Source organism: Zootoca vivipara, chromosome 9, assembly GCF_965207765.1.
Source record: "Zootoca vivipara chromosome 9, rZooViv2.hap1.1, whole genome shotgun sequence".
NCBI classification, from domain to species: domain Eukaryota; kingdom Metazoa; phylum Chordata; class Lepidosauria; order Squamata; family Lacertidae; genus Zootoca; species Zootoca vivipara.
Window position 1 is genome coordinate 53,664,476 of NC_142592.1, and position 27,617 is coordinate 53,692,092.

The 27,617-nt window shown below is 46.1% G+C and overlaps 1 protein-coding gene across 2 annotated transcripts in view; it reads left to right on the forward strand.

Annotated features, from left to right (window-relative positions):
* Positions 1 to 946: 946 nt before the first annotated feature.
* TMTC1 (transmembrane O-mannosyltransferase targeting cadherins 1) overlaps positions 947 to 27,617 on the forward strand; it is a 145,887-nt gene continuing 119,216 nt past the window's right edge. Inside the window, exons 1-3 of one of the 2 annotated variants that reach the window (XM_060279968.2) lie at positions 947 to 1,408; positions 15,739 to 15,916; positions 21,852 to 21,925. In XM_060279968.2, the coding sequence (XP_060135951.1) occupies positions 1,083 to 1,408; positions 15,739 to 15,916; positions 21,852 to 21,925 (578 nt within the window). In that variant the 5' untranslated portion in view covers positions 947 to 1,082. The remainder of the gene's footprint in view (positions 1,409 to 15,738; positions 15,917 to 21,851; positions 21,926 to 27,617) is intronic. The other variant, XM_035126789.3, reaches the window with a different exon arrangement.

The window sequence follows — 27,617 nt, forward strand, 5'->3', positions numbered from 1 at the left end:
GCCGAGTTTGCCTATGCCTACTCTACCTGCACTGTGGGAAGCACTATGCTTCTGAATCCTAGTTGCAGGAGGGGCGAGTGCTGTTGACCTGGGTCCTGCTCGCCTGCTTCCCAAAGGCATCTTGGTTGGCCACTGCGAGAAGAGGATGCTGGACCAGTTAGGCCACTGGCCCAACCTAGCAGAACTCTTTGGATGTTCTTTGAGAGTGTGCTGTCATTCCTTTCATTAGAGGGGAAAGGGGGAACCAAAAGTCAACAAGAAAAGCTGACATTTGGGAATCAGCATCCTGGAACATCCCATTCATTTCCTTGAGAAAACAATTACTTATAAACTAATGCAGATTATTATTATTATTATTATTATTATTATTATTATTATTATTATTATTATTTTATTGCTTGCATTGCCCTGTTTGAGCTAATTCACCAGCGAAGGAACGCTTGATGGAAAGAAATTGGGGCGGGGAGCGCACCACAGACAGAAACAAACCCTGGGCTTGAGCGGGAGGGGGGTGCATGTGGCTGGCCATACAGGGTGCACGGGAGCAAAAGTGCCAGCTTGGCACGGCAACCGTGGGTGCCATGCAGCGTGCATGGCCCTGGTGGCGAAATTTGTGGGTGTTCGGCCCCTTCATGGGGAATTTTGCGGGTGCTCGGGCACCCAGGACCCCAGGGACCTGCACCTATGCGCGGGAGGGAGAGGACTGTTCCCTCCACCTTCCACCCCACCAGGAGAACCCAGCTTCTGGGCGGGCGGGGGAGGGAAGCCTCCCCGGCTGGAGGGAGCATGCGTGCTGCGGGGGAGGGACGGAGAGAGGGAGGGAGGGATGGCGAGGGGAGGCGGCAGCTGTTTATTTGCAGCTGGGCCGGCGGAGCAGCGGCAGAACGCGAGCGGGCAGCCTCCGAAGCAGCAGCAGCAGCAGCAGCAGCAGCGCCGACGCCGCCTGCTCCGGCTCGCGGCTGCTCTCCTCTGGCGCCATGCCGGCGTGGAGGGAAGGCGAGGAGGCGCTGAGCTGGGGATGCCTCGACGCCGCCGCCGCCGCCGCTGCTGCGCAGGAAGAAGGCAGCTAGCCCGGCAGCGGGATGGGGGCGGCGGCAGCGGGAGGCGGCGGCCGGAGCAGCAGGGAGTCACGAGCGCCTCTGCGCCAGCCGCAGGCGCCTCCGCGCCGGGCTGCCCGGGCCGGGCGCTGGGGAGCCGGGGCGGGCGCGGCGCTGCTGGCGGCTCTCTGCTACCTGAACTCCCTGCGCGGCGAGTTCGTGCACGACGACGTGTGGGCGATCGTCAACAACCCGGACGCGCGGGCGGCGGCCCCCTTGGCGGCCGCCTTCGGGAACGACTTCTGGGGCAAGGGCATGGCCGAGAACACCAGCCACAAGTCCTACCGCCCGCTCTGCGTCCTCACCTTCAAGTAAGTGGGCGCGGAGCGGATGCCCTTCTTCCATAAAACCGCGCAGCGGCGAGGAGCCGGGAGCCGCGAACCTGGCCTCCCGGGTGATGCAAAAGCACTCTGCACATGCCATGGGGAGCGGGCGCGCTTCTCGCCAAACCAGCCCTTTCTACGTCTCCATTGCGCCCCAGACTGTGGGAGGCAGTTGGGGAGAAGTGAAAGCCTCCCACAGTAGAGGAAGCTACTTTTGAAAGTCGGGTGGGGAGTAGTAGTCCTAACTCCGTAGGGGTTGACAGTTTCACGGGAAAGGATATGGCTGCTTAACTCTTACTGTTACATCACAGGGCAGGCAATGCTGAATGGACTCTACCGGGAGCGGGAAAATGAGTCCCTTCCCTGAGGAACTTAGATTTAAAAAACGTTGCCAGTGGGTGAGAATATAGGGAGGAAGGGGAGTTGAAGAACACTGATGAATTATCTCTTCTGTTTTGGGATAGAGCAAAGAACCACAGGGGTGCTGTGTGTGCATGTAGTTTTTCGCTCAGGTAGTAAATGTTCCTGTGTCCATCTTACCACCTCTGGTTGGATGACCCTCGGGGCCCTTTCCATCTCTGTGGTTGTCTTGATTCTGTGATTCACCTCTTTGAATTCTTCTTTCCCCCAGGCTCATTTGAGTACAGTCCTTGCCCCCTGGTGCAGCAGTCATTCCCACGGCTAGTTCTGGCAACTTTCCTAGCTGAATCCTAGGCCATAAACTCTGCTGGAAAGTTGTTTGTGCTCTGCCTTTCCAAGCATTTCCTGTGGTGCTGGCCAGGGTTTGTATCCAGTGCTAGCCCTACACAGAGCAGATTCACTGAAAATATGAATCCTAGTTGGCCCTTTCCAGTAACACAGGTAGGCCTACTCTGAGTAGGATTAGTATTGGAAACATCCCTATGGCTGGTATTCCTTCTGAGCCAGTTATTTGCTCCTCTTAGCCTCCACTGGAGCAGGTTTAGAACGTGGTTCAGCCTTTCCCTGTGGGGATAAGATGCTTTCTTGGTTGCTGGGTGAACTTTAGCTATGCAAAGCTACAAATTCCAGCCTCACTCCTGAGCCAGGAAGGGTTTCCTAACTGGTTGTAAATATATTCTTGGTTGCTGATGCTTTCCCTGCTTTTACCCCCAGGCTTTTTTTTCCTTTGGGGTGGCTCCCCCTCTGGGGTTTAATGCCAGAAGCAAGGGCGTAGCCAGGATCAAAACTAGGGGGGGGCAAGCCATGATCATTCAGGGGCGGGGCCACAAAGTGGGAACGTGGGCGGGGCTACAGGGCCAGCTGGCCTGACGACATTGTGGTGGCGGCAGCGGCGGCAGCGGCCACCTTGTGCTTCTGGGGCTGGCAACGGCGGCGGCTACCCTGCTTGGCTGGAGAGGACGGGAGGGTCGGGCAGGCAAGAGGGGGTGACAGGGTGGGCGAGGGCAAGGCAAGGCACGGCCGCAGTCACGGCGGCTCCGAGGCGTTGCTGCATATCAGCATAATATTTCAACCATGTTGTGGGTTCAAGCCCCACCTTAGGAAAAAATTCCTGCATTGCAGGGGGTTGGACTAGATGACCCTTGTGGTCCCTTCCGACTACAATTCTATGATTCTATTGATATATTGCCATAGCATATGCATCATTCTGCTTTCTTGAATTGTCCTACTCCTAGGCATAGCAGCCAACTCCTAGAGGCCTAGGTGCCTCCCCCCCCCCAAATACTAGTAAATACCGTATGTGAAAGAGTCATCCCCCCCATGTTGATGGGCTTTCTATGTGGGGCTTATCTGCCCCCCCCCAATATTTTATTAAGAATGGAAGAGGGAGGGAAGGAAGGAAGAAATAGAGAGAGGGATAACTCATATTTGTGGGTGCCTCTGGGTGATGCTGTGAAGCTGGAACTCTGCAGCAAGAGGATGGGAGGGTCGGGCAGGCGAGAGGGGGTGGCAGGGCGGGTGAGGGCGAGGGAAGGCACGGCCGCAGTCACGACAGCTCCGAGGCGTTGCTGCATATCAGCATAATATTTCAACCATGTTGTGGGTTCAAGCCCCACCTTGGGGGAAAAATCCTGCATTGCAGGGGGTTGGACTAGATGACCCTTGTGGTCCCTTCTGACTACAATTCTATGATTCCATTGATATATTACCATAGCATATGCATCATTCTGCTTTCTTGAATTGTCCTACTCCTAGGCATAGCAGCCAAATCCTAGAGGCCTAGGTGCCTCCCCCCCCCCAATTACTGGTAAATACCGTATTTGAAAGAGTCACACCCCCCCGATTTTGATGGGCTTTCTATGTGGGGCTTATCTGCCCCCCCCCCAGTATTTTATTAAGGATGGAAGAGGGAGGGAAGGAAGGAATAATAGAGAGAGGGATACCTCATATTTGTGGGTGCCTCTGGGTGATGCTGTGAAGCTGGAACTCTGCAGCAAGAGGATGGGAGGGTCGGGCAGGGGAGAGGGGGTGGCAGGGCAGGCGAGGGCGAGGCAAGACAGGGCCGCAGTCTCGATGGCTCCGAGATGTTGCTGCATATCAGCGTAATATTTCAACCATGTTGTGGGTTCAAGCCCCACATTGGGGGAAAATTCCTGCATTGCAGGGGGTTGGACTAGATGACCCTTGTGGTCCCTTCCGACTACAATTCCATGATTCTATTGATATATTACCATAGCATATGCATGATTCTGCTTTCTTGAATTGTCCTAGGCATAGCAGCCAACTCCTAGAGGCCTAGGTGCCTCCCCCCCAAAAAAGAAATTACTGGTAAATACTGTATTTTAAAGAGTCCTCCCCCCATGTTGATGGGCTTTCTATGTGGGGCTTATCTGCCCCCCCCAGTATTTTATTGAGGATGGAAGAGGGAGGAAAGGAAGGAAGAAATAGAGAGAGGGATAACTCACATTTGTGGGTGCCTCTGGGTGACGCTGTGATGCTAGAACTCTGCAGCAAGAGGAAGATACCGGTACATCTGTACAGGAGCCTTGTAAGCAGCTTTCTCTCTGCTTGATTTACAGCAGGCACGTCCAACAGGTAGATTGTGATCTACCAGTAGATCACTGGATGTCTGTGGTAGATCACTGCTAGATCACTGGCACCCCTAAAAAAAGCTCACCCAAATTTTTCCTCCTCCCTAAAAAAAGCTGAACTATGACCTGAAGCCCTAAACAAAAATGGGCCTCCCTCCCTCCTAAAAGAAGCTCAACAAGTTTGACCTAAACCCCCCAAAACAGGGCTTCCCTTCCTTAAAAAAACTCAACAGCTTTGACCTGAACCCCCCAAAAGGGGGTAGATCACTCCCAGTTTTTAACTCTGTGAGTAGATCAGAGTCTCTTGGGAGGTGGCCACCCCTGATTTACAGTATACAGATGCAGGAGGAGGGGCAGACTGGAACACCAATGCTTTTTATAAACATCACTGTGTCTATCAAAGCTACAGCCCCCCCCTTCTTATTCACTTCCTTTTAGCCTTGCAGGGCCACCTTAGTCAAATTGAATCCTCTGCACCCTCATTAAATCGCCAATAGAACTGTTAATGCGATCCCTGAATGCCCATTAACAACTCCCACTGAATAACAATAGGGTGAATAGGGTGGACCTTGCCTGAAGGGATATTCTGCTCCATTGTCTTAACTGCTTAAGTACTGGTAGCCACTTTGCTTTATTTATTTGATGTGTTTTTGTTACAGCTGTGTTCCCGCCCCCAGCAAGTGGAGAGCTGCTCTTGCTAAAGCAAAGCCCTTTCCACTTCAGTTTTTGGAGGGGCAAAGTATTGGTTATGGTCTGTAAAATACAATAATTTTTTGCTTCTAGGGGGGGGGGCAGCTGCCCCCTCCTGCCCCCCCCTGTCTACACCCATGGCCAGAAGTTTATGCAGCCTCAGTGCTCTCCCCTTTCCATTGATCTATATGGCTGTATGCCTGGGATGAAAAACGTCTCAAGCTAACTGATTTGCCTTTCTTTCGTCTTGGCCTCTGAGTCTCTTTTCTTCAGCTTTAGTACCTCCCTGCGGTTGACGCTTGGTCTGTAAGGAACATAGGAAGCTGCCCTTATACCATGTGAGATCATTAGTCCATCTAGGTCAATATTGTCTACACTGACTGGCAGCACTTCCCAGGTCTACCTGGAGATCCCAGGGATTGAACCTGAGACTTCTGCATGCAAAGCAGGTGTTCTGCCACTGAGCCAGTCAAAAAGTGGGATGTTAACTGGAATCTGACATAAGCTAGATCAGACTGTTTTCCCATATTTATTAATGTTAAAAAAACAACAACAACATTTAGATGCATAAACTACAACAAATGGCCCATACATATTTTAATACATAAGTGAATAATTAATCAGTGCAAGTCGCACATAGGATTATTAGCACTCTTTTAACTTTTGTTTTTGCCTGCTGCCTCCATTCTTAACTGCACTTGCAAATTGTTTCAGTGAGTGGTAAGTTCAGACTCTAGGTCTCCCACTCAGTAGCATTTGAGAGACAGAAAACTGCCTTATACCAGGCTAGGTCTGCATATTGGTCTAGCCCTGTCTTGTCTCCTTTGACTGGCAGTGACTCTCTAGGGCAGGGCAGCCCAACTTTTCATACCAAGTAGGCTGCACAAAAGCTTTGACACGGAACCTGCAGGCTGCACACTGCTTTGTGGCATGTTGGGTGGGGCGGCGGGAGCGAGGCCAAAATTTGACACATGCTCCAGCCCTCCCACCTCCACCCCAAAGCTGCAAAAGCCCTAACTGGGCCTTGGGAAGGAGACGGAGCAACTCTAGGACCCTGTCAGAGCTCTCTGGCCTCCTTCCAAAAGCCCAGTGCCTCACTCACCCAACTTTGGGAAGGCAGTATAAGGACTGAGGGGGTGTCAAATGTTGCTGAGGGCTACCAAAAAAAGGCCTCAAGGGCCACACCTTGGACCACCCTGTTCTAGGGTCAAAGGCAGAGGTTTACCTGCTACTGATGCTGAGGATTCCTTCCACCTGCACTGGGAGCTCTAGTGCCCTTACAGCAGGGAGGGAGGACCCCTCACTCCCAATATGTTGTTGGTTGCCAACTCCCATCAGTCTCATTCAGCTTGGCCAGTGGTATCTTTGCAGCCTGCTGTGGACTTGGCTGAGGTCATGCCCTGTTTCCTGGATCACCCTTTTTTTGTTCGACGCTTTGGGTCTCTGGGCGTCTGGCTATGTAGCCTAGTTTGGGAGGGACAATGGGAAAGAGACACCAGCTCTGTAGGACAACATTGGGTTCGCATGCTGAAGCTCCTAGATTTATGCCTTGCTACCTCCAGCTTGACTTGTTATATGGCAGCTTCCTCTTCCTCTTCGTGGACACAACTGGCACTTGATTTGGATTCCTTCATAGGAACTTGCCTTATACTGAGTTGTACCAGTGTGTCCACTGACTGGCAATGGTTCTCCAGGGCTTCAGACAAGGGACATTCCTAGCCTCACATGGAGATGCTGAGGATTGATGCTGGGACCTTCAGCAGGCAAAGCAGATGCTCTACCCCAGAGCTGCAGCCCTTCCCCTTCCTAGCTGCTGAGTGTGCTGCATGGGCCATGAGGCATATGGGGAGAGGGAGCGGCTTCAGTATCTGGCTTCCCACTCTGGAAGTGTTAACTCCATTGTATGTCATTTTGGGGGGAGATTTGTGCTCTGGAAGGGTGGCTTATTAAATTTTAAAATTTAATAAAGCCTGCCTTGGGTGGGTTATTGAGGTAGGTGTCCCAAGGCTGATTTTTCTTTTCCATTGGAATTCTGTCTTGCTGTTTAGCTTGCTCAGAAATGTGTTCTGGGCTTTCTGCATCTTGCATTCCGCATTGCCCCAGGGAGAGTGACACAGCTGCATCACTTAAGGCTTTTGTTGAATACAGTGGGTGACAGCATCACATGGCATCTTCCAACTGCTCAGTGGTTCAGTGCTGCAGCAATAGCTCTGCTTTGCTGTCTCCTTGATGCTTGTCAGAAGACCTGCTTCACTCCTGGGAGCACAAGATGGGTGCTTGCATGCTATTAGAAAGTCTTGGCAGGGTGCAAGTTAATTGGTAGAACCTACTGGATTATGGATGAAGGAGACGTGAATGGTCTTTCCCCCCTGGTGAAGCAGCACAGCCTTGTGTCTCTATCCCAGAGATGGAGAACCTGTCCTTCTCCAGATGTTGGTGGACTACAAGTCCCATCGTCCCTGATCATTTGCCATGCTGGTTGAGGCTGATGGGAGAGGGCCACAGGCTCCCCATCCCTGATCTACCACCACGTTTAGCCTGTGCTCCTTTTCTCTCTCTCTCATTGGATGTGTGCTCACCTAGTCGGTCTCCCATGTCCCCTTTCCAGATACATAGGAGTTTACCTTTTAGAAGAGAGAATATCAGGGATAGCTGATATCTAGGTATAGCTCAGTTGGTAGAGAATGAGAATTGATTTCAAGGTTGTGGATTCCAGCCCCACGTTGGACAAAAGGTTGCCGGGTTGGACTAGATGACCCTTGGTGCCCCTTTCAACTCTACAGTTCTATGATTGGCAGTCCCATACTTTCTCTTTTTTCAAGTTGCTTGGGCCCAGGTTACTCAAAGGATCATAAACTGGCTTGAGTTTTGAGATTGTCATCAGAAGCCCCTTTTATCTAGTGAGGTTAGATGAGTGGTTAGTAGGGATAGGGCCTTTTTTGTGGTGGCACCCCACTTCTAGGCTGCCTTCCCCAGTGAGACTTACTTGCCCTTCTCTGCACCAGGTGAATGCCTTTTCATTGCAGGGGGTACATCTACCCCACTTTACTAAGATTTCTGCTGGTTTTAAATTGTTTTGGCTGCGCGATTATGCTGCTTGTAGATGGGTTTTGCGGCTGAGATTTATTTCATAGCAGGTCTAAGTGTTTTTGTTGTCGATTGGATTGCCTTTTCCATTTTTAATTCTCTGTAAACACCCTAGAAATCTTAGCTGTGTGGGTGGTATACAAATGTAGTAAATAAATAATGGGTGGCATAGAACTGTGGTAAGTAAATAAACGCAACTTCCTTTTCTATTGCTTGGCTCATCTGCTTGCTTTGTGACTCGGTAATACAGGAGTCTTCAGCAATCTGTGTCTATGGATCAAGTGCTTAGTGCTCTCTCTCGTATTCATTGTATTTGTGATGAGTTGTACTTGGCTGTATGGGGCCCCTACAAAGTTCTCCAGCCAGATGACCTCCAGATGTTGTTGGATTGTAGCTCCCATCATCCTTGACTCTTGGCTGTGCTGTCTGGGACTGAGCCCAAAACACCTGGAAGGCACAAGGTTGGGCAAAGCTTCTCTATGATTGCTCGGTGTATTTTGACTTTGATGTACTGGTGATTATTTGCTGCTATGCTTTGAGTTGGGAAAAGCAGTAGCGCTTGTGCAGTCTGGGGCTACGCCATCATCTGCTCCAGAAATGGGTGTGGTCTTTTATGAAAAACAAGGGTCTAGTTGTGATCTGCCTCTCCAACCTGTCCTGTTGCAGTTTGTTCCTACATGTGATCTGTGAGTGAACCTCGACCCTTCTTGGATCCCCAGTGTTTTCCCATAGGCTATTCTTGTTCTTGGGCTATTTCATATTGAATAAAATAAAAAAAATTCCTTCAGTAGCACCTTAAAGACCAACTAAGTTTTAATTTTGGTACAGGTATGAGCTTTCGTGTTCATGCACACTTCATCAGATACACTGAAACAGAAGAAACCAGACCCTTATGTATATTCAGAGGGTGGGGGTGATGGGCTGATAGGAGTGGTAAACCTGTAGATGACTGTTAAGGACTGTTAATGACTGCAATTGGTCTTGCAGGGGGGGGGAAGCAAGGGCTGAGGTGCTAAGGAAAGCTTGATCATGTATAATGAGATAAGAATCGTTTTGTCATGCTGTTGGCTTGGGTGCAATTATGGAGTTTCTGCGCCAAACATTGGCAACCGGGTGCTCTCCAGATGTTCTGGAGAACAGCTACCATCAGCCTCACCCAGTATGATGAATGGTCAGTAATTATGGGAATTGTAGTCAGGAACATCTTGAGGGCACCAGGTTCTATTCCCCAGCTCTATGCTATTGTTCCCATGGTAGCCAGTTTGGTACTGACTAATACAGGGGTCAGCAGACTTTTTCAGCGGGGAGCCGGTCCACTGTCCCTCAGACCTTGTGGAGGGCAGGACTATATTTTGAAAAAAAATAAATGAACGAATTCCTATGCCCCACAAATAACCCAGAGATGCATTTTAAATAAAAGGACACATTCTACTCATGTAAAAACATGCTGATTCCTGGACCGTCCGCGGGCCGGATTTAGAAGGTGATTGGGCCGCATCCGGCCCCCGTGCCGTAGTTTGGGGACCCCTGGGCTAATACATGTTCTCTGGGAGCACAGTGTTGACAGATTCATTGAGCGGGTCCCTCACCAGATCCCTACCCATATGCATTGCACAAGGTCTTGAGCTGTGCACTTGTACCTGCATGACTGCTAGATGTGGCTGCGCGATCTGCCAGAGGTGTGCTGGTGCAAGACAGTGGGACGCCGTGCACTGCAGGGGCACTTAGATGTAAGCAGCATGTGATCATGGAGTGCCTAACTCTTTTCTGCAAACTGATACCCTCCCTCCAGGTGCTTTGGACTACAACTCCCATCGGCCCTCATGCTGACTGGGGCTGATGGGAGTTGTAGTCAAAAACACCTGGAGAGTCACCAGGTTGGAGAAAACCAGCCCAGCATCTTCCTTGGTTTGGTTGGCATCTTGGATTTGATGGAAGTCAGTAGCAGGGACTTTCCAGTAGTTGACAGCCGTGCCAAGGATACACTGAGGAGCAGAGGGAGATAACTGAGTGAGAGCGAAGAGGGAACTGGGACTTTTTGTTGCTGCTTCCTTGGGTTCTTTCTGTGTTTAGGGAATTGTCAGATTATTTGGGTTGCAGTACACAGTGCAAGGAGAAATATAAACAATCCCCTTGCACTATGTAGCTGGGTTTCTCTCTCTCTTTTAAAAATGCACCAGATTGATTCTCTATTTCTGGCATCCCGCCAGACCTCTTAATCCTGCCAAAAATGTGTTAGGATTATTATTTTTTTAAGTACATGGTGTACTTCTTTCTGTTCCTGTGACCATTTCCCCTTGTACTGTCAGAGTAACACCTTTGTAGTTCTGGTTAGCAGCATGATGCAGCATTTGCACCAAATTCCCTGTCTGCAATCAATAAAATAAACGAAGCACACAAATGCCACAGTAACATTGTAAATGAATTGGGACGAAGTGGGGGGAGCTTGCCTTATCTCTGCAAGGATCATTTGGTTGACCTATCATTTACACATTCATCATCTATTTCAGTGGTTGATGATAGTCTGTTTCAATGAGTCCTTTAAAAAAAGAAGACTGGTTTTTATACATAACAGATACATTATATAATAACTCCCCCATTTCCATAACAGGTATCAAATTTTACATTGACATAAAATATTCTTACTAAATCATACAAATTATACAAATGTCTAGCATATAAAGTCCTGGAGACAGCATAAAAGTTTTTTGTTTGTTTGTTTCTTTTAAATCTATTACAGATAAATAATTCGGGGGGGGGGGATAGTTCAAGCTGTGCTGTTCAGGATAGCCGTATCTGCAAAGATGCTTTGGATAATTTATCTTTAAGACCAGTTTTATTTGTGTATTACAAAAATGGCAACAGTATTGTGTGTTTTTGGCCCTTTCTGAACATTTCAGGCCTGGGAGGGATCATGGAAGAAAGAATGGCTTTCTTGAGATGAGTCACAACGTGATGAAAGCTTTTGGGGTGTTTATATGTCTCCCTGTTAATCATTTGTTCACACGCTCTATGCACACTCTATTCAATGCAATTCCCCGTCACTTTCCTAACAGCAAAGACTCAGTTTCTTTTTTAAAGTGGATTTGTTGTGCTAGGGTGGGTAGCAGAGCACTTTAATCCCTTTTAATTGCTGAAACCTAAATGTCTTGGTATGAGCTTGAATCCCTCTGGCAAAGCACTGGCAATTTGGAAGCGCCCACAATCAGCCAGTCTTAATCCATTTTGGGTTGCTTCCTCCTGTATCCTCCCACTTGGAGCCTCTGCTTTTTTGCATTGGCAGGCCGCCTAGAGAAGCATCTTTACCAGGCTGCACATTATCCAACATTTTGCACCTTTTCTCCATAAAAGCAGACTTTGCCAACTGGTTGTGAACAGAATCAACAATCTGGGAACTAGACATGGGAACTAGACCTTAGTTACATCCGTTGAATATCCAAGAGAAGCAGCTGCATATGGTTTTGAGTACTGTAATAAGCTTTGAACTGTGCATTAATATAATTGGGATAATGTGTTATTTGCCCATTAGGCAGCTTAATAGATGGGATTATTTTTTCCTGTTTTTTTAAAACTTGTTTCTACAAGCAAAGTGGCACCTCGCCTTTCCTACCAGTTCTCAGAACTGTTGACAAATGTAGCGTAGATAGAATTTGGTTTTGTAAGATTGCAAAACACGTCTCTCTCGTATTTTTTTTACTTCATCTCCACTCTCTTTTTGAAACTGAGATGTATTAGAACAGGAATGGGAAACCTGCTCCCCTCCCCCTCCCATCATCCCTGAGCACTGGTCATGCAGTGAAATCCCACAACATCTAGGTTCCCCATCTTTGCATTAACAGTTCATTTTAAGGGATCTAGCAAAAAGACCTTCCTACAGTGAAGGTCTTTAATCTTACGTTTGCATCTAGTTAGGAGTTTAACCATATATTTGAAGCCTTGAAAGAGGACATTGAATCATAGAATTGTAGAGTTGGAAGGGACCATGAGGGTCATCTAGTCCAACCCTCCTGCAATGCAGGTATCTTTTTGCACAATGTGGGACTCGAGCTCATGACCCTGAGATGAAGAGCCTCATGCTCTACCGACTGAGCTATCCCAGATGGACATGTGGTTATGGAGGATGGAAAACAGGGGGGTGTATTTCAGCTGCTATAGCAAAGTGCCTGTATCAACCTAGAGACTCTGAGATTTTGCCTCCTAATATTGGATGCTTGAAACAAACATTCTCCCCCCCCCATTCCAAACAAACAAATCCCACACAAAACCTGGATGAGAGATAGACATCCGTACTTCCCAAGAATATTCCCTGTAGCAGAGGGAAATATGCAGATGTTAGTCTTGTGCATATGGGTTTTTGTGTGTGTGTGTGTGTGCGTGGCAATTTGCATTGTAAGGAGTTGCTGGCTGGCTCTGTGGAGGCCCAACACTACATCACAATTGGTGGGGGCTTCTGCATTAGAGTGAATGGGGCATTGGCCCACCAATCATAGCCTACCCACAACCAGGGCACATCTGGCTTCTTCCTTCCAACAACCGGTAGTCCAGAGGGTAGCTCTCCTTTAGTCTCAGGGTTGCCCTTAAAGAACCAAAGGCACGTAAGCAAGCTGTGGTTAATGGACATTTGGAACACCCTCCCTGGGGAAGCTAGACTGGTTTTCTCCTTGACCAGGCATCCCCAAACTTTGGCCCTCCAGATGTTTTGGACTACAATTCCCATAATCCCTGATCACTGGTCCTCTTAGCTAGGGATCATGGGAGTTGTAGGCCAAAACATCTGGAGGGCCGCAGTTTGGGGATGCCTGTCCTTGACCTTCTGCCAACAGGTGAAGACTTTTTTGTTCCAACAGGCTTTTGGTAAATGGCTGCTTTTAATGAAAGGGCTGGTGCCGTGCTGTTTTTATTTGGATGGTTTTAATATTTAGATAAATAGTTTTACCTCTGACGATGTTTAATTGTTTTTTAATGATTGTTTTTTTCTTTTTCATCCATTTTCATGCCTTGAGTCCCATTAGGGAAAAAGATGGGGTATAAATATTTGGGGTGCAATGGCCCTGTCTTCTGGGCACCATGAAGCTGTCCCTTTATCCAGTACAGATTCTTAAGAATAACGATAGGAGTGCCGCACTCCCCCCCCCAATACCAGATGTTCTAGGGAACTTTATTGTTATTTCAGAGTTTTTAATTAAGGACTGCAGGTGCACAGCCATAAATTAACTGTGTGTGTGTGTTCGCATGTGCGCACGCACACACTGCATATTATATTGTAATGATTCCTACTTTCAGTAGAGAAAAGTAGCACAAATGAAATTCTTGCAGCAAAATGCCACTGCTGGTTTAAGGTAAGTGCTACAATGCTGTGGAGTAAAAAGTCTGTCATTGTCAATGATCCATACACTGGCAATAACCTGCTGAGCAGAATTAGGTGACTTCTGCCTCTTCCTGCATCTTTACTGATGGTGGGGTTGTGTAGCTAACCATGGATGAAATCCTACTATACACTGCTGCGTAGCAGAAAATAACCTTCCCAAGAGGTGCGATCGTAAAATGGTTTTGGAATTGATACACCAACCCAGTGGCTATACTCCTCTTATATTGCAGTAACTTCCAGGGTGGATTCTCATTCTTAGCAGGCATGTGAAATGTTGTCATGCTAGGAGACGGTGGTCTGTAGACTCCCGCCACTTGATCAGAAGACCAGTATTATTACTGTTCTGAGCAGCCGTAGCAGCGTGGGGATAACACTATACTTATATTATTAATTAATTAGTGAATATATCCTTTACAGTGGAACCTTGTGTTACGTACTGTCCTCCTTGCGAACGCTGTGGGTTACGAGCACCTCTAACCCGGAAGTACCGTAGATGCCTCTTGTTGCGAACTTTGCCCCAGGATGCAAGTGGAACTCGCGCACCGGCAGTGTGGCAGCAGTGGGAGGCGCCATTAGTGAAAGCTCGCCTCATGTTATGAGTGGTTTCGAGTTACATACAGAGCTCCTGCAACGAATTAAGTTTGTAACCGGAGGTACCACTGTAATGCCAGAATAAGTTTCTAAGAGGTTTAAAAGTATAAAAATGATTACAAAAAAACATTTGAAATATTATCTGCTATAATTAAAACATGCAGTTTTTAAATTGGATCTGTGACCGTATAATAAAAACCATTGTTGTTGTAAAATATGCAAGACAATAATCTCATTAAAACAACACAGTGATTAAAGTGGGGGACTCAGGTTGAGAGAGCAAGTGAACATCCCTGGAATGCCACTAACAGATGGAGCCTCTTGTATGTCGCTGGCGGAAAGGCCCACCTCTATAACACCAAGTCTATGCTTGGATACCATTGGACACCATCTTGAATCAAGATATAGCAGACTGAACCTCTCAAAACAGCACTGATATTAACCACTGGTTTCAAAATCGCACTGCTTTTCTGGTTTCTTAGAATTCCTGATACATTCTGTGTACAAGGCTGTTAGTAATCACATTATTGGAATTGCCTTACCTCAGCCTACCTCGTAGATATATTTTAATTGATAGACCAATGCCTTTTTGGAGCAGGGCAGACATTACTCATCCTCTCTGTTAATCATGGTTAACGGTAGGAAGCCAGCCCCTGAACACCTCGCCCTGCATTGCAAAACCCCCTTTCCTGATGAAAGTCCCATCACTGCTCCTGAGAGCAGGTACCATCCTTAGGTCTTTCCAGAGCTGCCTGGAGATTTTTATTTTTTATTTTTCCAGCACTTTAAACCTCTGCTAGCCCTCTTAGCTTTCATTCTGCCATGATTCCCCCCTCCCCCTTTTGTTTAATTGCCCTCCAGTTTTAATCACACACAAAACTCCAGTTTTAATCACACACAAAATTCTGTTTGAAGCCTGTGTTTAATTGTTACACCAACTGTCTTGCTGCCCTGGCAGCAGCAGTACTGTACTGAAGGGCAGCTACTGTAGAAATGGTAACCAATGAATAAGGATTTGGGGAAATCAGATGGTGGTTCTTAAAAATCTGCAAAGCAGCCAGTAAGGGGAAATAACAGCTTCTTGACTTTTGTCTTAACTTTTCTGGCAACTGGATGGAGAGAGTGAATTGCCAGCCCTTAAGCCCTAGGCTCTTGTGCCTGCTCTCAGCCTCCCCCCACCCTGTCCTGTCCCCACCCAGCAGTGACCACCATCTCCTGACTAAATTTGCAAAGCCTTGCCTGCTGCGATTTGGTTTCTCCAGTGACCTGGTACATTGATGAGCTCTTTCCGTTCACTTCCATCTATGCAGAAACCAAAGGGGATGCGAAACCAGCATAACATGTGCAACCTGCAGCCAGGCTTGCAAATACCTCCTGCTCTGTCCCAGAGGCATGGTGTATGTGTGACCACCAGGCAGTAAAATATTTATACGGTGGTCACTTCTGTGGACTTCATTTGAAGCCGTCTTTAATATGTGTGTCAATTAATATTCTGTCTTCCCCGAAACTCCTGTTTCCTGCTCGGTGTCTTATTGCTGTTCTGGTTTTGCTTTCTTTCTTTTTTAAAACAGGCTGAACGTATTGTTGGCTGGGATGAACCCCTTCTACTTCCACGCCGTGAATGTAGTCCTGCACTGCCTGGTGACCCTTGTGCTGATGTACACTTGTGACAAAGCCGTCTTCAAGGACAGCCGCCTGGCTTTCGTCACGGCCCTCTTCTTCGCTGTCCACCCCATTCACACTGAGGCCGTACGTATATATGAGAAGCAGCTAAAGGGGCAAGGGGCTTGTAATCCAGCTTCGTGGAAGCACAGACCTCCCCAGTAATTGGAAATCCACCCTTTTTCCATGATAAGGGCTGTGCTGACTCAGTAGAAAGCAGCTTAGTAATGATAACAGTGGCACCCTTGCGTCAAAAGATGAGCGAGAATTGCAGCACCGTATTTAGAGAAAAGGACTGGTGTGGCAGGGGAGGGGAAGAATTAATTTTCTCTCTCCATGATGATTCCTAGTCCTGAGCAGGTTTGCTTAGTTGTAAGTACACATGCCTTTGTGCTAGAAGTATGATCCTGATTAAGTGCCTAATGCAGTGTTGCTAGGAATGAATACCAAGGGTTTTTTGCTGAAGAATAATGAGACGCTTAGCAGTTGCACAATACACACATTTTTTTAAAAAAAAAATCCTTCTGAGATGTCTGTCCTGCTGAGACATTGTTTGGCTTCCTTTTCTTCCTCTAGCATTCTCTCTCTTAACACAAAGAAGTAACCCGGCATTCAACAAGCTCTCCAAGTTTTATTACGTCTTGAGAGAATAATGAATGTTGCAACATGCCCACAGATTGCATCGTGCGTATGATTACAAATTGGAAGAGCTGAAAACATTGATCAGTTAATCATTGTGATTCATTTATAAGTGACTAGAGCACTGATTTCTAAAAGGAGCTGGCACCAGCATGTCACAGCTAATATTAAGCCCTGCTCCTCTAATATATCTTATATACTGATTTTTTTTAAAGATTTCATTCCTTTCCTGGGAGTAAGTATCAATGAACTCAATGGAACTTATTTCTACACAGACTAGTATACTAGGGTATTGTTGCCAGAGTGTTCAGGGCACTTACCGGTATATACTACGTTGTAATCCCTAAAACGTCCCTGTAAAGAAGGTCAGTATAATTATTCCCATATTGCAAATAAAGAGCTGAGACTGTCTTAACTATATGTTGAATTTAGGAACATAAAAATCTGCCTTTATGTTTCAGAGATGAGACCTTTGGTCCATCAAGATCAGTATCGTCTGGCAGAAACTCTCCAGGGTTTCAGACTAGTGTCTCTCCCAGTCCTACCTGGAGATTCCTGATTTATAGTCTTTTAGCCATTACACTGCAGTTCATTGACCAAAGTTTGCCAAGAGTGCAATATTCTATTCTATTTTTCGAAGGATGGATAAAATATTTCTGATTTGACATAAATCCGATGCAGTTTCAGGAACTGGAGTCAGGATTCTAAAAGCATGGATAACTAGGAACCCGGGAACTGTTGTTTCAAGGGTGTAGCTCCATTGGAAGATCTCCTTTCAAGGCCTGTCAGGAGGGGAGAGTGCTCTTGTGCTTGGATCCTGCTTGTCAGTTTCCCATGGGCATCTCATTGGCCACTGGATTAGAGGGCCATTGGCCTGATCCAGCGGGCTCCTCCTATGTTCTTACTCTTTTAAACGTTTATTGCATTGGGGGCCTGAGAGTCCACACAACCCTCTCAGCATTCCATGTGGCAGAGGAACAGAACTTGAAGAGTTAATGGAGAGGGAAGTCTTAACAGGTATCAGTGGCTCCTGGAACATCCCCTTTCTGTCAAAAACCGTAGGCTTTGTAGCTAGTTTTAAGATGCTTAGGAAACATCCCTCGCAATTCAGAAAGAAGTGAAGTTTGTAATCACAGGCGTTATTTACAAAACATTTCCCTCCAAACCGGTACTTCGTTGGAGGCCTGGCCAATGTGGAATATTTTAAGGTGGGGAAGAGTGAAATGGCTTTCTTTGCTGAGTTCCTTTCAGGAAAGATTAGCTCTTTAATAACAAAGGAGCCTTGAGCTTTCTAGATGCCTCTGAAGCATTTCAGACCTTAATCAGCCAGTCTTTAAATAATGTACCATTTTAGTATGTGTGGGATCATTAAAGTTAGAAAGGGAGGGGGGTAGAGAACTCGTTTTTTGAAATTTTATTTTAAGGTAAGAATTAGCAGAGAACAAAGCAAATGCCTGGATTCTTAAGATGAATGAACTTGTGGTATGAGCCAGGTTTCATGGAATCATAGAATCTTAGAGTTGGAAGGGACCCCCCAGGGTCATCTAGTCCAACCCCCTGTAATGCAGGAATCTCAGCTAAAGCGCCTGTGGCAGATGGCCATCCAACTTCTGTTTAAAAACCTCCAAGGAAGGAGAGTCCACCACTACTTGTAGGAGTCTGTTCCACTGCTGAACAGCTCTTACTGTCAGAAAGTTAGTCGGAATCTTCTTTCTTATAACTTGAAGTCATTGGTTCGAGTCCTACCCTCCAGACCAGGAGAAAACAAGCTTGTTCCGTCTTCTATATTTGGAGATGCCTATCCTATCTCCTCCCAGTCTCCTTTTATCCAGGATAAACATACCCAGCTCCTTCAAGCGCTCCTCATAATGCTTGGTTTCCAGATCCTTGATCATCTTGCTTGCCCTCTTCTGCACATGTTCCAGCTTGTCAACATCCTTCTTAAATTGTGGTGCCCAGAATTGGACACAGTATTCCAAGTGTGGTCTGACTAAGGCAGAATAGAGTGGTAATATTACTTCCTTTGATCTGGACACTATACTTCTGTTGATGCAGCCTAGAATAGCATTAGTTTTTTTTGCTGCTGCATCATACTGCAGACTCATGTTAAGACTCATGTCCACCAAGACACCTAGATCCATTTCACATGTACAGCTAGAAAGCCAGATGTCCCCCATCTTATATTTGTGCATCTGGTTCTTCCTGCCTAAGTGCAGAACCTTACATTTGTCCCTATTGAAATTCATTTTGTTAGCTTGCACCCAGTTCTCCAATCTGTTAAGGTCATTTTGAATACTTATTTTGTCTTCTGGGGCATTAGCTACCCCTCCCAGTTTACTGTCATCTGCAAATTTGATGAACATCCCCTCAATTCCTTCATTCAAGTCATTTATAAAGACATTGAACAACAATGGGCCCAGGACAGAACACTGCAGCACCCCACTCGTCTCTTTTTTCCAGGATGACGGGGAACCAAAACGGGAACTCTTTGGGTTTGTTCAGTCAACCAGCTACCAACCCACCTAACAGTTACCTCGTTTAACCCACATTTTACCAGTTTTCTCGCGAGAATATCATGGGGGACTTCGTCAAAAGCCTTACTTAATCAAGATACACTATGATCACAGCATTTCCCTCATCCACCAAGTTTGTAATTCCATCAAAAAGAAAGAAAGAAAAGAAATCAGATTGGACTGGCATGACGTATTTTTGAGAAACCCATGCTGGGTCTTAGTAACACAGTATCCTTTTCTAAATGCTCACAAGACCGACTGTAGAATTATCTGTTCTTGGACCTTCCCCAGTATCAATGTCAAGCTCACTGGTCGATAGTTACCTGGGTCTTCCTCCCCCCCCCTTTGAAGATGGGGACAACATTTGCCCACCTCCAGTCTGTAGGGACCTCACCTGTTCTCCAAGAATTCTCAAAGATAATAGACAAAGGCTGTGAAATTACACCCGCAAGCTCCTTTAGTACCCTTGGATTCAGCTCATCAGGCCCTGGAGATTTGAATTCATTTAAAGTAGCTAGGTGTTCCCTTACTACCTCTTTTCTTATCTTGGGCTTCAGCTCCCTCCTTACATCATTTATTCTGTTATCACCAGGTTGGGCATCACTTTCCTTTTGGGTGAAGACAGAGGCAAAGTAGGTGTTCCACCTTTTCTCTGTCACCCAATAGCATTTCTCCGTGTTCCCCACGCAGAGGACCTACCACTTGCATGTTCTTCCTCTTACTTCGGACATAGCCGAAGAGAGGTGTTTTTAATTTCTTGATTTTTGAGAGGGGGTAAAATGTTGAAATAACACAAATAAATTCATTAAGGAATTTACCAGGTTTTGACACTCGGGAAACAGCAGTAGTTCACGACAGTCAAAATTTATGTATGAGCTGAGAATTGCCTAACCTTTTGTTGCTGAACTTTATCATAGTTAGGAATTATTGTGCTAGCCTATAGGGGAGGGATTTATTTTTTAAAGACAATCTCTCTCTCCCTCTCTCTCTCTCTCTCTCTCTCTCTCTCCGTATAGAGAGAGCATTGTAGACTTGTACTAGATGAATCCACAGCGTACATTTGAAGCACATGGCTTCCTGCAGAGATCCCTGGGAACTGTAGTTTACCCCTCACTGAGCTACAACTCCCAGCACCATTAGCAAACTGTGGTTCCCAAGATTCACTGTTGTGTGGAGGAGAACGTGTGTTAAATCTGCTTTAAATGTATGATGTGGATATGTCCTTGTAGAGTTATGTCCATCTCTGGAGTGTTTGCATCTTTGCAAACTGCCCCTCCAAGTTATTGTTATCCCTTGCCCTTCTTCCTCCTTCAGCTGACCTGAAGTAGCCTCAGGCCCAAACCACATCTTACATGCCTAGGAGTGCATTGGCAGCCTGGCAGCCTTTCTCCTTGGCTAAGGAAAAGCTGTTTCCATTGGATATGACTGTGGGCAGAGAAGGGGTGATGAAGGGGGACTGTGCCCAGTATTTCCCCATTCCACCCACTGGCTTCCTGGATGCCTTACAGATGTTGCTAGACTGCATCTCCCATCATCCCTGGCCATGTTCCAATCAACATCTGGAAGGCCACAGATTCCCCGCCCTAATTTAAAACCATGTGGAAGAAAAGGCCAAACTGAAGGGCACTTTGACCTGGGGAAAGAGGTTGTGGGCCTTCTTAGTACACTTCTCTGCTCAAAATGACAGCCCCTTCCAAAGCTGTACAGTGGTGCCTCGCTAGGCGAATTTAATTCGTTCCACGGGTCTTTTCTTATAACGAAAAATTTGTCTAGTGAATCCCATAGGAATGCATTGAATTTTTTTTTAATTTTTTTTTTACCCGTAGGAACGCATTAATTGAATTTCAATGCATTCCTATGGGAAACCGCGATTCACTAGATGAATTTTTCATAAAACGGATTCGTCTAGCGAGGCAACCTCCGCTCGAGAAATCCTTTCGTCAAGCGGAAATTTCGTTAAGCAGGGCATTCGTTAAGCGAGGCACCACTGTATTCCTTAAGAGCAACAGCAAACTGTCAGGTTATCAGTGCACACATTTGCATGTTGTGTGTGTCCCCCCCCCCTTACACACATGAGTTTATCACATGCTGGGGGGAAATTGGAGCTGAAATCAAGCCTCCGTATTTGAAAGCATATACCTCTGGTTACTTACAATGTGATGGCCAAGCAACAGGATGGATATCGCTGCTATGGCCTGCATATGAATTTCCAAGGGGTGTCTTGCTGATCTCTGCTGGAGACAGAATGATGGAATGGATTGATCTTAGATCCAGAAATGCAATTCCTATCCACCACACACACATCTCCCTAGGGTGGGGTGAATCAGCCCTTTCAAGGAATGTTTGTGTGTCTGTTTCTAATGTAAATCCAATATATTTCTCAGTTTGAACTCACATTTCCCCTAAAACCATAGCTGCCAAGTTATCCCTTTTTTTAAAGGGAAATTCCCTTATGCTGAATAGGCTTCCTCATGAGAAAAGGGAAAACTTGGCAGCTATGCTAAAACTCCTCTTGAAATAACTCACGTATTTTATTCATGTGTGCCATTTCTAGAAACACTTCATTCATCCTCCAGGGCCTCATTGGGCTAATTTGCATGCCATGGTAGCCAGGGCTAGGCAATGTGCTGCCCTCCCGATGTTGTGGGCTGCAGCTTGTCTTATGCCAAAGTTGAGGGGAGAGGGGAGGATACAGAAAATGAATCTCTAGTTAAAACTAAGGCTGCAAATTTTCACCATGCGCTTTTGGGAGTATGTCTTACTGCAGTCCTATGCAACAACAATAGTCATTGCTGCAGCTCTGAAATACTGTATAGTTCCCTATTTAATTACAATTCTAACAATGTTTCTCTTTTCCCATCCCTTCTTAGGTAACGGGTATAGTAGGCAGAGCAGATGTCTTGGCCTGCCTACTATTTCTTTTGGCTTTTCTCTCCTATAATAGGTATGACTCTTTTTGTTTTACGGGGTTCTTTTAAAAAAAAAAGTCCCACCTTTTTCTCCCAAGGAGCTTGAAGCAGCTTGTGCACCCCTCCTCATTTAATCCCTACAACAACCCTGTGAGGTAGGTTAGGCTGAGAGGCAGTGACTGGCCCAAGGTCACTTATTGAGCTTCGTGGTTGGGGTTTGGGGAGGAGCAAGCTGGATCTGTTAAGGAGAAAGGGTCAAGCTATCCTGCTGCTTCTCTGCTCTGTATTATCCCCCTCCACTGAGCTGCTTTTTCTTTAATTAAAACAAAGGAAGAGGGTGGGAAGCACCTGCTTTTTCCAGAGATGTTAAATACTGTCCTTGGTTATATGGTACCATTTTGGGGGTGTGGGAAACTGCCCTGGGGAGAGGAAAACCCCATTTAGTGTTTCTTAAGCACTGTGAAGAATGCATAGAGTTCTCACAGGCACACTTCCCTCTTCATTCCAGCTGTGGGGAAAGACCTGTGCAAGCATCCCTTTGCACGTACAGAGCTTTCTGCCTCAGTGAATCTGGGAAGGCCTTTGGGTCACTCAGGCGCCAGATGTGGCCTGGAATTCTAGCAGTGAGAGAGACAGGAATCAGAGCCTGCTCCTTGGAACTGTGCCTACAAATCACGGCACAGACAAAAGTGTGGATGAACTCTCAGCTAGGCTCCTCCTTTCCTTAAATTGTTTCCATTCCAACCAATCATTATAAGAACTGCTATTTAACTTTTTTTAAGAATGGGTTCCCCTTCCCACCCCTCTTCCCTTAGCACCCTTTTTTTCCTTTTGCTCTCTGTCTTTCAGATTGTAATGCCTGCGGTTCTTGGTTCCTCTGATTGTATGCAAGCCACTTTGTGAGCATTTGTGGCTGGGCAGTGGGGCTACACATGCTTTAAACAAGTTAGATAAACAAATTCCACATCGGCATGGAACTGTTGTGTTGAATCACGCCACTCGCCTGAGACCCTTGAGTCTGTGGCTGAATTGGCTACATGATGAAATATCTAATAATCCCACTGAAGTGAAGGGTGTTACATACTCAATAAATGAGTCCTGTAATTACTGCGAATCCTTCACAGAATATCTCTGCTGTAAGCAACGAATCACAATTTGCATGCTCTTAAAACTATTTGTTTGCTAGCACTTAACAACAATGAAGACGAACGGCTTCAGAGTGCTTACTCCCCTTTAAAAGCTTTTTTACTTTTAACATCAAACACAATTGTGGTCAAGTTTCTAAATCTTTCCAGCGTATATAGAGAGAGACTCAGTGTCTTTGATGGGGATTCAGTTACTCTGTTAAAGTCTCAAGCAAAATGTACATCGTCTTAAGAGTTTAGAGAAGCTAAGCTGAAATTGGATGGGGATGAGTTCACTGAACATTTTCACATCCTTTGAAAAGTGTCCCCACTTTCAACAATTCAGACTAGCTTCAAAGGGTCCTTCAGTAATGGTTTCGGTGGGCTCAAAATGTCATTCCAAGACCTTGGCAACTAGGCCAGTCTTCTGTTGGTGGGAGCATTTAGATGTACGTTTGGTTACTCTTTAAAAAACTCTCGAGCACAACAGGTGAGCTATTTGTCTTCATAATTTATAGAAATGAACTGAAATCGGGTGTACATGTGAATGTGGCAAGAAGGCAGGGGGAGGGAGTGCAGGGACATGGGAAGTTGCCTTATACTGAGCCAGACCCTTGGCCCATCTAACTCCATATTGTCTGCACTGACTAGCAGCAACTCTCACATTTCAGGAAGAACATCTATCTCAGTCCTACCTGGAGATGCTTGGGGAGTGAACCTGTGAACTTCTGCATGCAGAGCAGATGCTCTCCTGCTGAGCTGTTGTTCCTTCCCTGACTGGGACTGCAGCTCAGTGGTAGCACCTCTGCTTTGCCCTACCCCCCACCCCGGATTTCCAGATTAGCCCAATGATGTCTCCTGTCTCCTGGAATTGGATTGTGATAGTGGTGGTTCTGTTACCACACTAGGGGTGAAACAGGACCAGGAATGTTTGCATGGTGCCCAAATAACCAGCCAAAGCTCATTCTGTTGCTGCCTTGTGCTGGAAGCATAACAAGCAATAAAACTGCCTCTGTAGCACAATAATAATAATAATAATAATAATAATAATAATAATAATAATAATATAATTTATTATTTATTCCCCGCCTTACAACGGCGGCTTACAACGGAAAAATGAAATAAAATAATTAAACATTAAAAGCCTCCCTAAACAGGGAGATGTCTTCTAAAAATCAGATAGCTGTCTTCTAAAAATGTCTTCTAAAATGTCTTCAGATGTCTTCTAAAAATCTGGTAGCTGTTTTTCTCTTTGACATCTGATGGGAGGGCGTACAAGAAGACAGGTAGTCTTGTCTAGTTGTCTTGACAATGCAGGGAGGAGTTCCTTCACAGTGAAGCAGCCTTGCTTCGTTTACCCTTTGCTGGTGATATTAGGTCACCAAATCCAATTGGCTACATAGCCCTTCGAATTGTGCTGTCATCTCCCTTCCTCACTACGTGATCCCTGATTTTGTCCTTAAACCTTTCCATCTCATTATGTCACCTGTATTGTTCTATCTATTTCCAGTGTTGAGAGGTGAGTGCTGATCTGCATGTAACCAGAGTAGTACCACCCATGTACAAGAAGGGTGGATTAGCAGGTTTGGGAGAATGCCAGGGTCTGCAGAAACACAAAACACTATTAGAAATTCCCTCCCTGCCATGGAAGGGCCGTACCTCAGTGATAGAGCATCTGCAGAATGCCCCAGGTTTAATCCTTGGCATCTCCAAGTGGAGCTGAGAATTTCTCCAGCCTGAAACCCCAGAAAGCCGCTGCTAGTTATTGTAGAAAATACTAAGCTAGATGGACAAATGGCCTGACTTGGTATAAGGCAGCTTCCTATGTTGTTCTTGGGAAATCTCAAGGCAGCCTAATGAAGACTGAGCATATTTGGTGAGTGCAGAATGTTAACTGACTAATGGAGGAGATAAAAGAATGGGAAATGGTGGTGGAGAAAGAATGGAGCAGAATATGCTTGGAATAGGGCGGTTGTGGCTAAAATGCTGAACTGGGACGGTCTACGCTGCAACATTATGTTGATGGTCCCTTTTGATTTTTACTAATAACTTAAACATATAGGGTGGGATTCACCTAACCGGCCCCAGCAGTGGAAGGACTAGCATAATGGGTGTTTCTCCTTATGCTCCCCCCAAAAAATTGGCTCTGGTGGGGTTGGGAGAACCCCCAGAATAGCAGGCGGAGGAGGAGAGGGGGAATTGCTCCATCTGGCAAGCTGCAATGCTTGTGCAAATGAAACAATTGGAAGAGTTTAGTATTAAATCCCACACTCTGTTTCTGATCACCCCTAGATGTTCACATTGCTAACTCCATCCTAAATAGACCACAGAAGTTTCTATAAATGAAATAAGCTGTTGCAAACTCTTATTGTCCTTTGTTCCAGGAAATGTCATTGGAATAAAGTTAGTGGTGGTCAGTTTATATGCTATTCCCGTCAGGAAATGCTTCCACTGGGTGGGGGCTCCCTAAGGAAAGGCTACAGGGACACGCTAGATTTCTGATATGGAATTGAAAAGCTGTCATAGGCCATGAATTTATCTGAATGCAAATAGGGGCATCGTTTTACCCTTAACATCTCTATGATGAAAGCCCCACGGACCTGCCAGTTCGGCATTTGTAGTGACAACCAATTTAGGTTAAGTATAGGAAATGGCAATAAAGATTATACTGGGACGTAGAAATCTACCTTATTAAATCAAGTCAGACAGTTTGTCCCTCTTGCCCAGTATTATCCCCTCTGAACTGGCAGAAACTATTTAGGTTCTCAGACAGAGATATCTCCCAGTACTGGATGCTGTGGATTGAAGCCTTAAACATGGACCCTGATGGCTCTGTTATACCTCCACTGTTCTGAGTACCTCTTGAGAGGGAACTGCAGGTGGAGAGAGTGCTGTTGTGTTCAGGTCCTGATTTGGGGATCTGGTTGGTCACTGCAAGAACAGGCTGCTAAACGAGATGGGCCAGTGGCCTGATGCTGTAGGCTCTTATGTTTTAATGACCTTCCATGGAAAGCATGTGTTCCACCACTGAACTGTGGTGCCCATAGGTGTCCGCAGGGGAGAGGGCAAAAGGGATGTGATCTCCCACTTCCCCTTGATGAACCATACTCTTTGGATCCCCCAAGTTTCTATCACTTGTGGAACATGAGATATGAGGCTAAATACAGTGGTACCTCGGTTTAAGTACAGTGGAACCTCGGTTTATGAACACCTCGGTTTATGAATTTTCGGTTTATGAACGCCGCGGACCCATCTGGAACGGATTAATTCATTTTCCATTACTTTCAATGGGAAAGTTCGCTTCAGTTTATGAACGCTTCAGTTTATGAACAGACTTCCGGAACCAATTACACCCATGCTTCAGTTTATGAACATTTCAGTTTAAGTACTCCGCGGACCTGTCTGGAACAGATTAATCCACTTTCCATTACTTTCAATGGGAAAGTTTGCTTCAGTTTATGAACGCTTCAGTTTAAGTACTCCGCGGACTGTCTGGAACGGATTAATCCACTTTCCATTACTTTCAATGGGAAAGTTCGCTTCAGTTTATGAACGCTTCAGTTTATGAACAGACTTCCAGAACCAATTGTGTTCATAAACCGAGGTACCACTGTACACAATTGGTTCCAGAAGTCTGTACTTAACCTGAAGCGAACTTTCCCATTGAAAGTAATGGAAAGTGGATTAATCCGTTGCAGACGGGTCCGCGGAGTACTCAACCTGAAGCGTACTTAACCCGAAGTATGAGTGTAATTGGTTCCGGAAGTCCGTACTTAACCTGAAGCGTACTTAACCTGAAGCGAACTTTCCCATTGAAAGTAATGGAAAGTGGATTAATCCGTTCCAGATGGGTCCACAGAGTACTTTAACTGAAAGTACTCAAACTGAAGCGTACTTAAACCGAGGTATGACTGTGGCCTTATTCATGTATTCAAATAACATATGTAGTCATACTATGCAGAGGGGCATGGGACTGGACATACAAGCCACACCCCCACTGCTCCTACTGGTTGTACTTTAACTTTAGGTCAGGCGAAGGTGCTCAGTTCCCAAGAATGAATATCCCCCTGCTTCCTTTTTTGGACCAAATACAGTTTGGAAGCTCAAGTGGCCTTAATTGTATGTACCTGTATTCCAACAACAGGAAGGATTGGGCTGGAGAGCAATTCCTAGCTCACATGTACACAACTGTCTGGCACCCAGGTATATCTTGGGTAGGCACCAATTCATGGGGATCCATAGGAATTTTTTTTGAGAGGGGGGCAAAGTAAAACACTGAAAAGGGAAACAGGCTAGTTTCTCATGAAAAATGGGATGGATCGCGCCTGTACAATGGTAGTGGAGAGGGAAATACACGGGCAAATGTAATTACACAATACAGTGCGGTTATTGTGTAGTTGCATTTGCCCAATGTGTGATTGCATTTGCCCATATTCTCCCCACCTATTGTCTGTTGTTGATTGTATGCTCCTTGGGGGGAGAAAGAGATGTGCATGCTGTCTGTGTAACTCTATAAAGAACCATATGTCGTCGCCTCCTTTTTTGCCCATTCTTCTTTTTGCCTTACCGCTCTGCTTATTTAACAGAAGCACGTTGTTGTTTT